This window comes from Marmota monax, unplaced genomic scaffold (assembly GCF_021218885.2).
Source record: "Marmota monax isolate L192 unplaced genomic scaffold, Marmota_monax_Labrador192_F-V1.1 WCK01_AAM20220418_F8-fsc00346, whole genome shotgun sequence".
Taxonomy (NCBI): Eukaryota; Metazoa; Chordata; class Mammalia; order Rodentia; family Sciuridae; genus Marmota; species Marmota monax.
Window position 1 is genome coordinate 697372 of NW_026692698.1, and position 14058 is coordinate 711429.

The 14058-nt window shown below is 49.7% G+C and overlaps 2 protein-coding genes across 3 annotated transcripts; both read left to right on the forward strand.

The window, feature by feature from the left end:
- The first annotated feature begins 372 nt into the window (after nt 1–372).
- Aoc2 (amine oxidase copper containing 2) lies at nt 373–5751 on the forward strand. Of its 2 annotated transcripts, none has more exons than XM_046446524.2 (4): nt 373–2142; nt 4192–4477; nt 4686–4815; nt 5099–5751. In XM_046446524.2, exons 1-4 carry the CDS (start codon nt 555–557, stop codon nt 5363–5365), a joined length of 2271 nt encoding a protein of 756 aa, XP_046302480.1. In that variant the 5' UTR covers nt 373–554; the 3' UTR covers nt 5366–5751. The 2 variants fall into 2 exon arrangements, with proteins under 2 accessions (XP_046302480.1, XP_046302482.1); XM_046446526.2 differs by having other exon boundaries at nt 466–1239.
- Nucleotides 5752–6215: 464 nt separating this feature from the next.
- LOC124094016 (membrane primary amine oxidase) lies at nt 6216–13530 on the forward strand. The gene is made up of 4 exons (XM_046446600.2): nt 6216–7980; nt 10096–10381; nt 10777–10906; nt 11620–13530. Exons 1-4 carry the CDS (start codon nt 6381–6383, stop codon nt 11893–11895), a joined length of 2292 nt encoding a protein of 763 aa, XP_046302556.1. The 5' UTR covers nt 6216–6380; the 3' UTR covers nt 11896–13530.
- Nucleotides 13531–14058: the final 528 nt, after the last annotated feature.

Sequence of the window (14058 nt, forward strand, 5' to 3'; positions counted from 1 at the left end):
GGCCCTCAACCTCTCCTCCTTTCTCACTGATTAGATAGAAGAAGCCTGAAGCTAAATGAGGGGATTGCCATTAGGTCACAGGCAGAACTGAGTGCTTACTGCTGAACGGGGCAGTATATCCTGGAGCTACTGGAGTATAGTGCAGTCTAGTGCCTGGCATAAAGTTAAAAAAAAAAAATGGTTTGGTTGCCTATATGTGTGATATGCAGAACTGAATTAGGCACCAGAGATTTGCTTTCTTCTCAGACCTATTCTGGGTGGAAGGTGAAGTTTCGTATCATTAGTCCAGATGCATTCTCAACTGGTCTAAGTGATGGGAATCAGTGATTGATACTTACTGCTACTAGTAGGAGTTCAGGGACAAGGAAAAAGCCAAACCACAGGGCAGAAAATTGGAACAAAATTATGCAAATCAGGTTAGACATTTCCTGTCCAGCCCACAGGGTGGAGTTTTCTCCATTCGTATCCATCCTACTGAATATAAACACTGACTTGATGTCAGGAACTGGAAGGAGCTGCTGGTAGGATTCTGATTTTAGTTTTCAGCATCTACCATGAAGCTCAAGGTGGTTCTGGTATTCCTGGTGCTGTCCCTTGTTACCATCTTCGCTCTGGCCTACATCTTGTTGACCAGGCAAGGTGGTTCCAGCCAGCATCCTCGCTGTCCCTCCATATATCCCAGTGCCCAGCCCTGGACACACCCTGCCCAGAGCCAGCTGTTTGCAGACCTGAGCCCAGAGGAGCTGACAGCTGTGATGAGTTTTCTGGCCCAGAAGCTGGGGCCAGGGCTGGTGGATGCAGCCCAGGCTCGCCCCTCAGACAACTGTGTCTTCTCAGTGGAGCTGCAGCTGCCCCCCAAAGCTGCAGCCTTGACCCACTTGGACAGAGGGGGCCCGCCACCTGCCCGAGAAGCACTGGCCATCATCTTCTTTGGTGGACAACCCCAGCCCAATGTGAGTGAACTGGTGGTGGGGCCACTGCCTCACCCCTCCTACATGCGGGATGTGACTGTGGAGCGTCATGGTGGTCCACTGCCCTATCACCGACGTCCCATGCTGAGATCTGAATTGGTACAGACATGGAGGCATTTGAAAGAGGTGGAACTACCCAAGGCACCTGTCTTCCTGGCTTCTGTCCTGAACTACAATGGCTCCACTTTGGCACCTCTACATTCCTCCCCTAGAGGTTTGCGCTCAGGGGACCGGGCTACCTGGATTGCCCTCTACCATAATGTCTCAGGTCTTGGTATTTTCCTTCACCCTGTGGGGCTGGAAATACTGTTGGATCACAGTGCCCTGGACCCTGCCCGCTGGACTGTCCAGCAGGTCTTCTACCTTGGGCACTACTATGCAGACTTGGGCCAATTAGAATGGGAGTTTAAAGCTGGCCGGCTAGAAGTGGTTAGAGTGCCTCTACCCACACCAAATGGGTCTTCATCCCTCAGGTCCCGAATCACCCTGGGCCCTCTTCCACCTCTTCATTTCTCACACCAGGGTTCTCAGTACAATGTACAAGGGAACTTGGTGGTATCCCCCCTCTGGACATTGAGCTTTGGCCATGGGGTGTTTAGTGGCATAAGGATTTTTGATGTTCGGTTCAAGGGTGAGCGAGTGGCCTATGAAGTCAGTGTCCAGGAGTGCCTGTCTGTCTATGGTGCTGACTCACCCAAGACAATGATGACCCGATATTTGGATAGCAGCTATGGACTTGGCCGTAACAGCCGAGGCTTAGTACGGGGTGTGGACTGCCCCTATCAAGCCACAATGGTGGACATCCATATATTAGCAGGCAAAGGGACAGTCCAGCTGCTCCCAGGGGCAGTGTGTGTATTTGAGGAGGTTCAGGGACTACCTCTTCGAAGGCACCACAATTACATTGAGAGTCATTTCTATGGTGGTTTGGCCAGCTCAGCCCTTGTGGTCAGGTCTGTGTCATCTGTGGGTAACTATGACTACATTTGGGACTTTGTGTTGCACCCAAATGGGGCGCTTGAAGGGCGGGTCCATGCCACAGGCTATGTCAACACAGCTTTCCTGAGTGGAGGAGCAGAGAGCCTCCTCTTTGGTAATCGTGTAGGGGAACGGGTGCTGGGGGCGGTGCACACGCACGCCTTCCACTTCAAGCTGGACCTGGATGTGGCAGGTGAGTATTCAGGGTGTGAAAATTGAGGGGTGGGGTTAGGGGAGGGGAGGGAATCCCTTAGGTTAAGCTGAGGTCTCGTGAACAGCAAGGCAACTATGCCAACTCCACAGTGATTATGGAAGGGGAGAACCTGGACTGTGAGTGTAGTCAGCTAGTCCACGTCTGGGCTTCTGGGTATCTGGCCAAAGGTGTAAAGGGTTCTTCCACCCAGCCCCAACCTCCAGGACCAGCAGCAGTTGTGAAACTAGTTTAAATGTATTGTCTGTCTGGCTGCTTTAGCCTTGGGTGACACCTTAGGAGAGTGAATTAGCCCTGTCAGTTTGGATGGGGCTGGAGTTATGCACTTTGCTACTTGCTCAGTAATCCTGAGAGTGAGTGGGGGTGGGGAGGGCAGAGTTGAGCATAGGCAGAAAGCAACCTGGGGCTTGGAGGACAGGGTCTCATACTAGGGGTTTCTCCACAGTGCTAACTGGCCTTGTGGGGAGGGCTGCCCCATACCTGTGATCACAATGAACTAACTTTCCAGAGATGAGTCAGATATGTGATAGGCTTGTTGCAAGTGTAGAAAGGAATTCTTAAAGAAGACTTGCTGCTCTTGACAGATCTTTCAAGGACAGAAAGCAAACTTGTCAAATCACAGACTTAGACCCAGAAAGAAAATTAGATATCCACCAGCCCCTCCTCATTTTATAGTTGGGGAAATTAAGGAGGATGGGGCAGGAATTGTCTGCTCAAGAATAATGCAGTATAACTAAGTATTTCTTGTGAAACATTAGCCTCCTATGTACAAAATGTGTACCCTACATGCATACAGGCTTGTGCTTGAGTTTGTGGAGGGGTGGGCGGAGGAAAAACTCAAGCCAAAACACATCTGAAATAATCATATTAGCTAGATTACTCTGACATAATTGGACTATGACTTTTCCAATTGGAAGTTTCACTTCAGTGTTTTTGGCATTAAAGAGCCTTATTTTGGGAAGTCAAGTCAGGTAATGTTAATGTTGAGTTGCTAGTGTGTGCAGCCCAGGTTGCTGCTGTGGGACCAGAAGTTGGTAGTTAGGTGCCAGCACAGAACTGCAGCTGGCAGAGGTGCTAGCCCCAGTGGAGTGCCTCACTGTCAGGTACCTTCCATAGGTCACATTTAAAGGAACTAACAGTCTCAACCTGAAGAGAGAGTGATCAAATACTGCTTTGGGCAATGCAGGCTGTGGGTGCAATAGAATTCCAAGGCACTCCCAAACAAAAGACAAATCTGGCCGGGCATGGTGGCTCATGTCTATAATCCAAGTAACTTGGGAGGCTGAGGCAGGAGGATCATAAGTCAAGGCTAGCCTGGGCAACTGAGTGAGACTCAAAAAATAACAAGAGCCATGGATGTAGCTTGGTGTGGTAGAGCGCCCCTAAATTCCATCCCTAGTACTGCAAGGAAAAAGAAAGAGTTACAAATCTGCTGATTTTGAAAATGATTGGAAGCTTTCCCTACCTTGCTGGTAGAAAGCAGTCACAGAGCTTGGAGATCTGGGACTGTGGGAGGGGATTGAGTTTTCCTAACTAGTTTCTCCAAGACAGATTCCTTTCATAGTTAAAAGAATGTTACTACCCAGTTGCATGTGTTTTTCCATTTATTGGAAAAATAGCAATAAAACTGCTTTGATTATGCCTAGGGTAGAGATTCAGAAAGAATCAGAGAAGCAAATATTGGTATAAGATCTGTTGGTGGGCAAATGCTAATGGAACTTTCTGCAATGCTGGAAATGTTTGTATCTGTGCTGTCATTATATACAAGAGCTGCTAGCCATATGTGGCTACCAAACAATGTAAATGCGGCCACTGCATCCAAGGAACTGAATTTTCAATTTAAAAAGCCACATGAGAATAGTGGTTATCCTACTGGACAGGGCAAGTTAGAAGATGGTGGGGTAACACTGTGCTAGCACAGGGTGGTACTCTCTGATGTCAGGCCAGTGCAATTAGCATTGTGGGGAAGATGGGCCTGTCCAAACCACCTTACTTGGTGTAGAACTCCTTTCCCTTCCCTCACCCTGACAGGGCTGAAAAACTGGGTGGTAGCAGAAGACGTGGTGTTTAAACCTGTTGCAGTCCCCTGGAGCCCAGAGCACCAGCTGCAGCGGCCACAGCTGACACGGCAGGTCCTGAGAAGGGAGGATTTGGCAGCATTTTCCTGGGGAAGCCCCCTTCCCCGCTACCTTTACCTGGCCAGCAACCAGACTAATGCCTGGGGTCACCAGCGTGGATACCGAATCCAGATCCACAGCCCCCCTGGCATACACATGCCCCTGGAGAGCAGCATGGAGAGGGCCCTCAGCTGGGGGAGGTGAGGAGGGCCCTGGACAGTGGGTGGTAGGGAAGGACTGGCCCTAACTCACCACCCATGGCTTACCATTTATCCCTGGACCTGCCCTCAGATCCAAGTAGAAATGGGGTGGGAAATGGACTCTCAGAATGTGATCCAAAGGACTTGTGGGCTAGTAATGGCTCTTGATATTTTCCAACACCACCTTCCTATGACAATTCCTGGTCAGATACCAGCTTGTGGTGACCCAGAGGAAGGAGAAGGAATCGCAGAGCAGCAGCATCTATTTCCAGTCTGACATCTGGACACCCTCAATTGTCTTCGCTGACTTCATCAACAACGAAACCCTCTTAGGAGAGGTTGGTAGCTGTAGGTTCAGGAGGGCTGCTCCTCTATGCCTGCATCTTGGCTGCCCAGCCTCTAGCCATAGGTTAGAGGGAATGGTTTCTATTTCTGATTTGGGGGCAAGGGGTTCTCTGTTGACCAAATGGGTCATCCCTCCTAGGGTGAGATTAGTCATGGGACACTGCCCACTTTCCAGCTGCTGGGCAGAGGCATAAAACAGCCTGAGGGAGTTGTGACTGAGGGGTGGTTCTTTGGGTTTTGCCTCCAAAATCCTCCAGCTCTTCCTTTTTCCTGCAGGATCTGGTGGCTTGGGTTACAGCCAGCTTCCTGCACATTCCCCATGCTGAGGATGTCCCCAATACGGTGACTTTGGGGAACAGAGTTGGCTTCTTGCTCCAACCTCATAACTTCTTTGATGAGGACCCCTCCATCTTCTCCCCTGGCAGTGTCTACTTTGAGAGGGGCCAGGATGCTGGGCTCTGCAGTATCAACCCTGTGGCCTGCACCCCCAACTTGGCAGCCTGTATCCCAGACCTTCCCCTTTTTTCTTATCAAGGTTTCTAGATCTGAGAGTAGGGGGGAACATAGGGGGTAGGGGTAGGGAGCAGCATCTGATGAGAGACACTTGCCTTCTCCATTCCCCCTTCAGTTCCCTGTGTTTTTATCACATTGCTCCTCAGACTCTTTGCCCTCCGTACTCCTTAGGGAATATCCTCCTCCCAAGCTATAAAATCTCCATGTGTCACTTTGGTTAATTCTTACTTTCTGCTCATTTTGTAAATGACAAATTTATAAAAACAATTTTGAAATATTCAAGCAAAAACACCACAAATCCCACCACTCAGAATTAGCTGATGTTTGCATCATACCAGGCATTCCTTTATGCATGTGTATTAAAAAGGAATGGTTGTTATGTGTAATTGATAATAAAAAGTCTTATAAGAATTTCACTTGAGTTTGTTCTGTTTGACTTTTTAAGTGTGTAGAGTCCTCTAAGGAATACTGAGGACTCATGCCAATGAAATTAGCAATGGAGGAGAGAGTGCAAGGGGGGTAGACCTGGCCAAGGAATGCTGCTTGGGAAGCTGGAGGTAAGGGTTTGCTTGGGAGGAGAACAATAGTTCCCAGTTACAGGAAAGAGAACATCTGGCCCAGAGAAGGTGGGGCTTATAGAAGAAATCGGGCTGAGAGGCCCAGGGACTGCTGGGCAGACCCACCTCTTTGCTGGTGGTGGATTTTTCTGCACAAGCTCTTTTTTTCCCCCTTCCGCCAGCCCCAGCTTTCCCCAACTCCAACCCTGACCTACAGAGCAGAGTCTGATTTGGAGCCTGGAAAACAAAGCCATGTAAGGTCTGTGGAAATTGCTGCAGCCTGCTGAGACCGCCCCCCAACTCTGGTGTGCCCCTCCCCCCGCCCCACCCTGCCTGCCTCCTCCTCTTGGGCAGCCTTCAGCCTAAGCAGCTGACTACCAGGAACTGCAGCCGGAGCCCCTGGTCCAGCAGCCAAGAGAGCCCCTCTCATGCTTGCCTGAGAATATACAGATTCACACTGGTAGAATCCTGCCCCATCTCAAGGGACAATGAACCAGAAGACCACCCTGGTGCTCCTCGCTCTGGCCATCATCACCATCTTTGCCTTGGTTTGTGTCCTACTAGCTGGCAGGGGTGGAGATGGGACTGAACCTAGCCAACTTCCCCATTGCCCCTCTGTATCTCCAAGTGCCCAGCCCTGGACACACCCTGCCCAGAGCCAACTGTTTGCAGACCTGAGCCCAGAGGAGCTGACAGCTGTGATGAGTTTTCTGGCCCAGAAGCTGGGGCCAGGGCTGGTGGATGCAGCCCAGGCTCGCCCCTCAGACAACTGTGTCTTCTCAGTGGAGCTGCAGCTGCCCCCCAAGGCTGCTGCCTTGACCCACTTGGACAGAGGGGGCCCGCCACCTGCCCGAGAAGCACTGGCCATCATCTTCTTTGGTGGACAATCCCAGCCCAATGTAAGTGAGCTGGTGGTGGGGCCACTGCCTCACCCCTCCTACATGCGGGATGTGACTGTGGAGCGTCATGGGGGCCCCCTGCCCTACCACCGACGCCCTGTGCTGATCCGAGAATACCTGGACATAGACCAGATGATCTTCAACAGAGAACTGCCCCAGGCTAAGGGACTCCTTCACCACTGCTGCTTCTACAAAATTCAGAGAAAAAACTTGGTGACAATGACCACGGCTCCCCGTGGTCTACAATCAGGGGACCGGGCCACCTGGTTTGGCCTCTACTACAACCTCTCAGGGGCTGGATTTTTCCTGCACCCTGTGGGGTTGGAGCTGCTGGTGGACCACAAGGCCCTGAACCCTGCCCACTGGACCATCCAGAAGGTATTCTATCAAGGCCGCTACTATGAGAGTCTGGCCCAGCTAGAGGACCAATTTGAGGCAGGCCTGGTGAATGTGGTGGTAATCCCAGACAATGGCACAGGTGGGTCCTGGTCCCTGAAGTCCCCAGTGCCCCCTGGTCCGGCTCCCCCTCTGCAGTTCCATCCCCAGGGTCCCCGCTTCAGTGTCCAGGGGAATCAAGTGGCCTCCTCAATGTGGACTTTCTCCTTTGGCCTTGGAGCTTTCAGTGGCCCGAGGATCTTTGACATCCGTTTCCAAAGGGAGAGGGTGGCCTATGAAGTCAGCGTCCAGGAGGCCGTGGCCATCTATGGTGGAAATTCCCCAGCTGCAATGTTGACCCGCTATATGGATGGTAGCTTTGGCATTGGCAAGTACTCCACACCCTTGACGCGTGGGGTGGACTGCCCCTACCTGGCCACATATGTGGACTGGCACTTCCTTTTGGAGTCCCAGACCCCCAAGACAATACATGATGCCTTTTGTGTGTTTGAACAGAATCAGGGCCTCCCCCTGCGGCGACATCACTCAGATTTCAACTCCTATTATTTTGGGGGCCTTGCAGAGACAGTGCTGGTCTTCAGATCTGTTTCTACCTTGCTCAACTATGACTATGTGTGGGATATGATCTTCCACCCCAACGGGGCCATAGAAGTCAAAGTCCATGCCACGGGCTACATCAGCTCTTCGTTCCTCTTTGGTGCTGCCCAAAAGTATGGGAACCGAGTTGGGGAACACACGCTAGGCACAGTTCACACCCACAGTGCCCACTTCAAGGTGGATCTGGATGTGGCAGGTAAGACATCTTGATGGGGACCAAGGATTGTGCAAGAAGGACTGAAGAGTTCCATTTGTTTGGGATTTTTTGTTATGCAGTAAAGAAAGAATTTTGATTTTCATGGTTCCCTTCTGGCTGTATGGGAGAAAGCTGGCTGTTGAATTTTATTTGGATCTTAGCTTGCTGGCTGGGAGCTCAACTGCCAGCTTTCCTCCATGTGACCCCGTTAGAAAATCTTGGGAATCAGCTGGGTGCTATGCTGCATGCCAATGATCCAAGAGACATGGGGGACTGAAGTAAAAAGATAGCAAGTTTGAGGCCAGCCAGAGCACCTTAGAGAGATCCTGTCTCAAAAAATAAACATCTGAGCTCTGTGGCATATGCCACAAAGGCTGAAACAGAAGTATCCCAATTTCAAGGCCAACAAGACCCTCAGTAGTTTAATAAAATGAAATTTATTGAAAATAAAATAAAAGGGCTGGTAATACAGCTTAATGGTAAAGTGCCCTGGGTTCAATCCCCTAGTATTGCAGTAAAAGAAAAAAAAAAAAAGAAAGAAAGAAAATATTGAGAAATGGCTAAGTCAGGATGGAGCCAGGGTCTGTTCCCTATTATCTCCTATGCACTTATGTGGGCCCCACTTCAGGGAGGCAGCTCTTGGTTTTCCGGCTCGTTTCTCTGTGTCTGGACCATAGTGCTGGTATGTTAGAGGATCTGTTTGCATTCTGCTGAGTCCCTGGCACAAGGAGACCATCATGGAACAACCTAGGTTGTACATTTCCTGGGAGATGTGTCCTCCTCTTTCCTGATTTTCTATTACTCATTCTGGCCACAATTAACTTCAATGTGAGAGGTAGAATGAATACTGTGGAGAATTCCAGGAATTTCCTGAAGTTGGTCAGAGTCAAGGCTACATGATTTCTTGAAATTTCTGTCTTTGTCTTTTCACTTCCCTCCTTTAGTTCATTATCACTGTTTTTTCCCCTGCTCTGCCTCTGCAATATCTCAGAACCCTCACTGGTAACCCCTATAGATGTCAGCCCTCTCTCTGCTGCCTCCCCTCTTGATGCTCTCAGATCCAGGGTCCACTCTGTGTCAAGAGGGCCACCCGTGCCAGCCTGCAATTTACATAGCTCCCAACTTACCCAGCCTCTGCAGGACATCAGCTACAGAACAAACTACGAGGGTCATCCCCTCTTGGAGGAGCTCCAACCTGCCCTGCTTGACCACAGCCACACCCACATCCTCCCTGTGCCTGAGCAAACAGGTTATAGTTAGTCTTCTTGATTTTGGCTTAGGCTTTGTTCATGCCTAGAATGACCCTCCATGTCATTTCTTTTGGTGACATCCCTTCAGGCTAGGCAGAAAATTTGCCCCAGAGGGGCCATATCACTGCCTGCACCTATATTCCTGTAACCCTGATTCTGCCTCACCCGTGCCCCTCTCCCATTATAGGGTAGGCAGTGATTTCCTGTCTTTGTCCCCTGGGACAACAGTAGGGTTAGGATGGTGTTTCATTCATCTCTGTCCCCAGGGGCAAGCACAGTCCTGTCTGCTGAAGAATGTTGAAAGGACCAGGCATGCTTGTAATCCCAGCAGTTGGGAGGCTGAGACAGAAGGATCTCAAGTTCAAAACCAGCCTCAGAAACTTCAAGGCACTAAGCAATTCAGTGAGACCCTGTCTCTAAATAAAATACAGAATACCTCTGGGGATGTGGCTCAGTGGTTGAGTGCCCCTGAGTTCAATTCCCAGTACCAAAAAAAAAAAAAAATGTTGAAAGGGGCTGGAGTGGTGCCTCAGTGGTAAAGCATTTGCCTAGGATGTGTGAAGCCCTGGGTTCAATCCTCAGCACCACATATAAATAAATAAAATAAAGGTATTGTGTCCATCTACACCTTATAATAATAAGAAGAATGCTGAAAGGAAAATGAATGAAATATTGAAAAAATATTTTAATTAGAGATCAACATCTTCGACTGGCAGGTTGGGGTTGTCTCAGAGGGAAAGGAAACAGAGGCCACACTCTGTCCTGGGATGCTCTTTGACCCCCCTCTGAAGCCAGGTGGGGGAGGACTCCAGAGGGACCGGGGCAACTATATGATCAGCCTTCCACCCTCACCCACCCCACACAGGACTGGAGAACTGGGTCTGGGCTGAAGACATGGCCTTTGTCCCCACGACTGTGCCCTGGCATCCTGAACACCAGGTACAGAGAATGCAGGTGACCCGAAAGCTGCTGGAAACAGAGGAGCAGGCTGCTTTCCCCCTGGGAGGGGCCACTCCCCGCTACCTGTACCTGGCCAGCAACCACAGCAATAAGTGGGGTCACCCACGAGGCTACCGCATCCAGATACTTAGTTTTGCAGGGGAGCCACTGCCCCAGAACAGCTCCATGGAGAGAGCCTTCAGTTGGGAGAGGTGAGTGGTGGGCTGTCAGGGCTGCAGGAGGTGAGAGTGGGAGGGAAGCATTGGAGGGACACTAGTATCAGTTGGGACTGTACTCACGATGAGATGAGATCTCAGCATTTCTTAGCTATCAGTGTGCCCAATGGGGCTCATTTCTCTTTGGAAGACTAAAACTGAGAAGTGAAGACTTATTCCTGTTTTGGATGGGGGAGGGACCATGCAGTAAAATGGCAGGGTGACCAACAGGAAGATGGAACCCTCTAGGATGACATCAGGAATTCCGCAGTCCTGAGTTGGTATGTGAATGACAGGAAGAAGCTGAAGTCTGAGCACCCAGATTCCTTTTATCATGATCAGGCAGCAGAATGGGGTTAGTGACCATGGAGTCCTGAGCAGTCCCCCTCTAGGTACCATCTGGCGGTGACCCAGCGGAAGGAGGAGGAGCCCAGTAGCACCAGCATCTTTAATCAAAATGACCCTTGGGCTCCCACTGTGGATTTCAATGATTTCATCAACAATGAGACCATTGCTGGAGAGGTGAGCTGACTTGGGGGGCGGGATATCAGAGGGATAGAGGTACAAGGATGAGTCTCACCTTCTCTTGGGAGAGTCCCTGAAAACCACGGGATCTCAGGTGGAGCGGACACCTACTTTCTGCACTTTAATGGACCTGATCCTTTTCTCTTGAGAATCTTCCTGAGCTGGGAAGTCATATGCATCAGTTGGGTGAGGAGCAGGGCCTGTCTTCCAAACCCTACAGCACTTGAATTCATGGACTGAGTCCTTTTCAAGCCTCAAGACTCAAGCAGGGCTGGAAATTAATAGAGAAGACCACAGCTCTGCACTTTGAGCTTGTTCCATTCCTTCCTTGACTATTAAAGAGTCTCCATGGCAGCCTGCTTCTGCTTCTCAAGCCCTGCTCTTCCCTCATTCAATCCTTCTGGCTTGAGTTATAATTTGGGAAACTTCAGAGAGTTGGGGGGTGGGGAGAGCAGCTGAAGTAGCTTTCGGGTTGGTAGGCAGAGGGCAGAGGGATAGGAAGCGTCAGAGATGGAGGGTGCAGGCCAGGTACAGTCCACTATGAAATTGACTCTTCATGCTTTGACTTTGGGGTCAGAAGGGAAAATATTTAAAGGTTCAAGAACCATGGGTTGGTGAGCTGAAGCCTTCCCTGAAGGGCCACTGGGGGAGGTAGGGCTTATCCCTAGCAAAGCCTGACCTCATGATCCTCTTTCTTCTCCCCATGATAGGACTTGGTGGCCTGGGTGACAGCTGGTTTTCTGCACATCCCACATGCAGAGGATATTCCCAACACGGTGACTGTGGGGAATGGAGTGGGCTTCTTCCTCCGACCCTACAACTTCTTTGATGAGGACCCTTCCTTCTACTCTGCTGATTCAGTCTACTTCCGGGAGGACCAGGATGCTGGGGACTGTGGGATCAACCCCCTGGCTTGCCTGTCCCAGGCTGCTGCCTGTGCCCCTGACCTCCCTGCCTTCTCCCATGGGGGCTTCTCTTACAACTAGTTTGTTCCTGGGATGGCCAATCTGACCAGAGGCTGAGTCAGGTTAGGATGGCTGGGGCAGCAACTGGACACTGGGCAGGGCAGCCTGTTTCCCTCTTCTCCTTCCTTATACCCCTGATGTCTCTGTCAAGGTCCTCTCTCTTCCACTGTCCTCCTTTGCCTCCTCCTCCTGGAGCATTGTGATCCTGAGATGCCTGACATAAGAACACTGGGCTTGGTTGGTCCCAGCTGTGCTGAGTTCCTACCTTAGGGAGAGGAGGAATGACCCAGCCAGGGGGCTGGAGTGATAGCTATGCTTTTCTTCAAATGCTTCTCTCTTTAAAAAAAAAAAATCTTTTATTTCCAAATAGTTTTAGACGATTTCCAAGGACTCTGCAATGGAAATAATTCCCTAGAGATCCCAGGGCAGGATGCCCATCAGTCCTGCATGTCCACAGATGAGCTAGAAGGGACCCTTTGCCCACATTCCCCCTATCCAAGTCCCTTCCTTCTCTCATCCTTACCCCCTCTTACCCACTACCTCCTTCTTGAGTGCCTGCCTGCTTTTGTGTTCTGGAATTTCCCCTCAAGTCCTGAGTGATTGTCCCTCTATCCTAGCCCCCATGTTTTCTAGTCCTCGTTTCTCAACTACAGTCTCTTCTGGTCCTGAGTTTGTGGAAGTCTCAAAGATGCAATGGGACAAATCATTGAAAAGGATAATCCCTGTCTGTCACATATCAGGAGTAGGAGTTGCCCCCACTTCTGATCTGGAGCAGGATGTGTTTCTGGAAAGTTCTCTCTGCCCATTTCATCTGCTGGCCCTGTACTCTCTTGATGAGAATGTTCATAGTGTGAGCAGCAACTCAACCTAGCATTGCAGGTGGTTTTGGGTAATGAAGAATGGTTATCTTGTCTCAGGGTTGTGTGTGACCAAGATGCAAGAAACCCTGGGAACCCCACCCTCAGGCCAGGACTGTCCAATCATGTGCAGACATGTTAATGAGCTGGGGACTCTAATGGGGAGGAGCCTGACCTGGAGGGATCTGTTTGTCCCTCCTGGGGTTTGGACTGGGATGGGATGGGTACAGTAATATCAAGAGATTGGAAACAATAGAAACATTCCTCCCTAGGTAATTGGTCAAAACAATACTTGCAGGTTTTTTTTTTTTTTTTTTGGTACCAGGGGTGCTTAACCACTGAGCCACGTCCCCAGCCCTTTGTTTTTTATTTTGAGACAGGGTCTCATTGTGTTGAGGCTGGCTTTGAACTTGTGATCCTTCTGCCTCAGTCTCCCAGCAGCTGGGATTGCAGGCATGTGTCATCCCACCTGGCACTTGATGCAATCTTATAGTGCAATACTATCCAGCTAAAAAATCATGTGTCTTTAGATATTAATAATAAATAATCTTCAAGTAAAAAAGGAAAAGCACAGGAATATGTATAGTGTACACTTCCTGTTTGTTTTTGAAAGGATGAGAATATAAATACATATTTGCTTATGTACGCATATTTAAGAGAAATGGGTAACACTGATTACCTCTGGGGAGGGGGCAGGCTTGGGAGGGGACTTAGCACTATATACCTTTTTGTACATTTTGAATTTCAAACCATGTAACTGTATTACCTCGGAAAAATAAGTAAATTGGCTCAAATGGAAGATGACTTTTTTCCTTTACTGACAGGCTTTTGGGGAAGAGATAGGTGGTCAGGGGGAGAATAAAGTGAAGGGGTAGGCCCAATTTTCAAGTGTTTGAGAATCAGAGAAGTGAGTATGGCATCTAGTACTTTCTTTGCCCAAATTTTAATTTTCAGTCAACTACCCACCCTTCTCCATCTGCCTTTGAGAGGAGAGGGCAATGAGAAGGAATAGAGTAGGGGGGCTTCTGTTTGCTGGAAGCCCAGGAAAGGTCAGGAGATAAAATGCAAGAAACAGTTTTGAATGCTACTCAGCTTCTGACCAGAGGGAGATCATGTTCTGGGAGCTGGGACACCACCAAAGCTTTTGTACACTTGGGTCTGTTCTCCCCCAAGTCCAGGCCATCCCTTAGGTCAATGGAACAGGAAGTCAGTCAGCTGCAGAGAAAGTAGTTTCCAACGAACATGAATGAAGACTTCAGTCTGAAACAGAAGGCCAACAATGGATGGCTTCATTCATCATGTGGCCTGGTTGGGGACAGGGAAGGAC

Bases quoted from the DNA above. Each gene is read 5' to 3' on its own strand.
- Aoc2 (XM_046446524.2), top strand. From the start codon at position 555: ATGAAGCTCAAGGTGGTTCTGGTATTCCTGGTGCTGTCCCTTGTTACC. The intron at 2,143-4,191 runs GTGAGTATTCAG...TCACCCTGACAG, and splicing joins GCTGGACCTGGATGTGGCAG to GGCTGAAAAACTGGGTGGTA. The intron at 4,478-4,685 runs GTGAGGAGGGCC...ATTCCTGGTCAG, and splicing joins AGGGCCCTCAGCTGGGGGAG to ATACCAGCTTGTGGTGACCC.
- LOC124094016 (XM_046446600.2), top strand. From the start codon at position 6,381: ATGAACCAGAAGACCACCCTGGTGCTCCTCGCTCTGGCCATCATCACC. The intron at 7,981-10,095 runs GTAAGACATCTT...CACCCCACACAG, and splicing joins GGTGGATCTGGATGTGGCAG to GACTGGAGAACTGGGTCTGG. The intron at 10,907-11,619 runs GTGAGCTGACTT...TCCCCATGATAG, and splicing joins ATGAGACCATTGCTGGAGAG to GACTTGGTGGCCTGGGTGAC.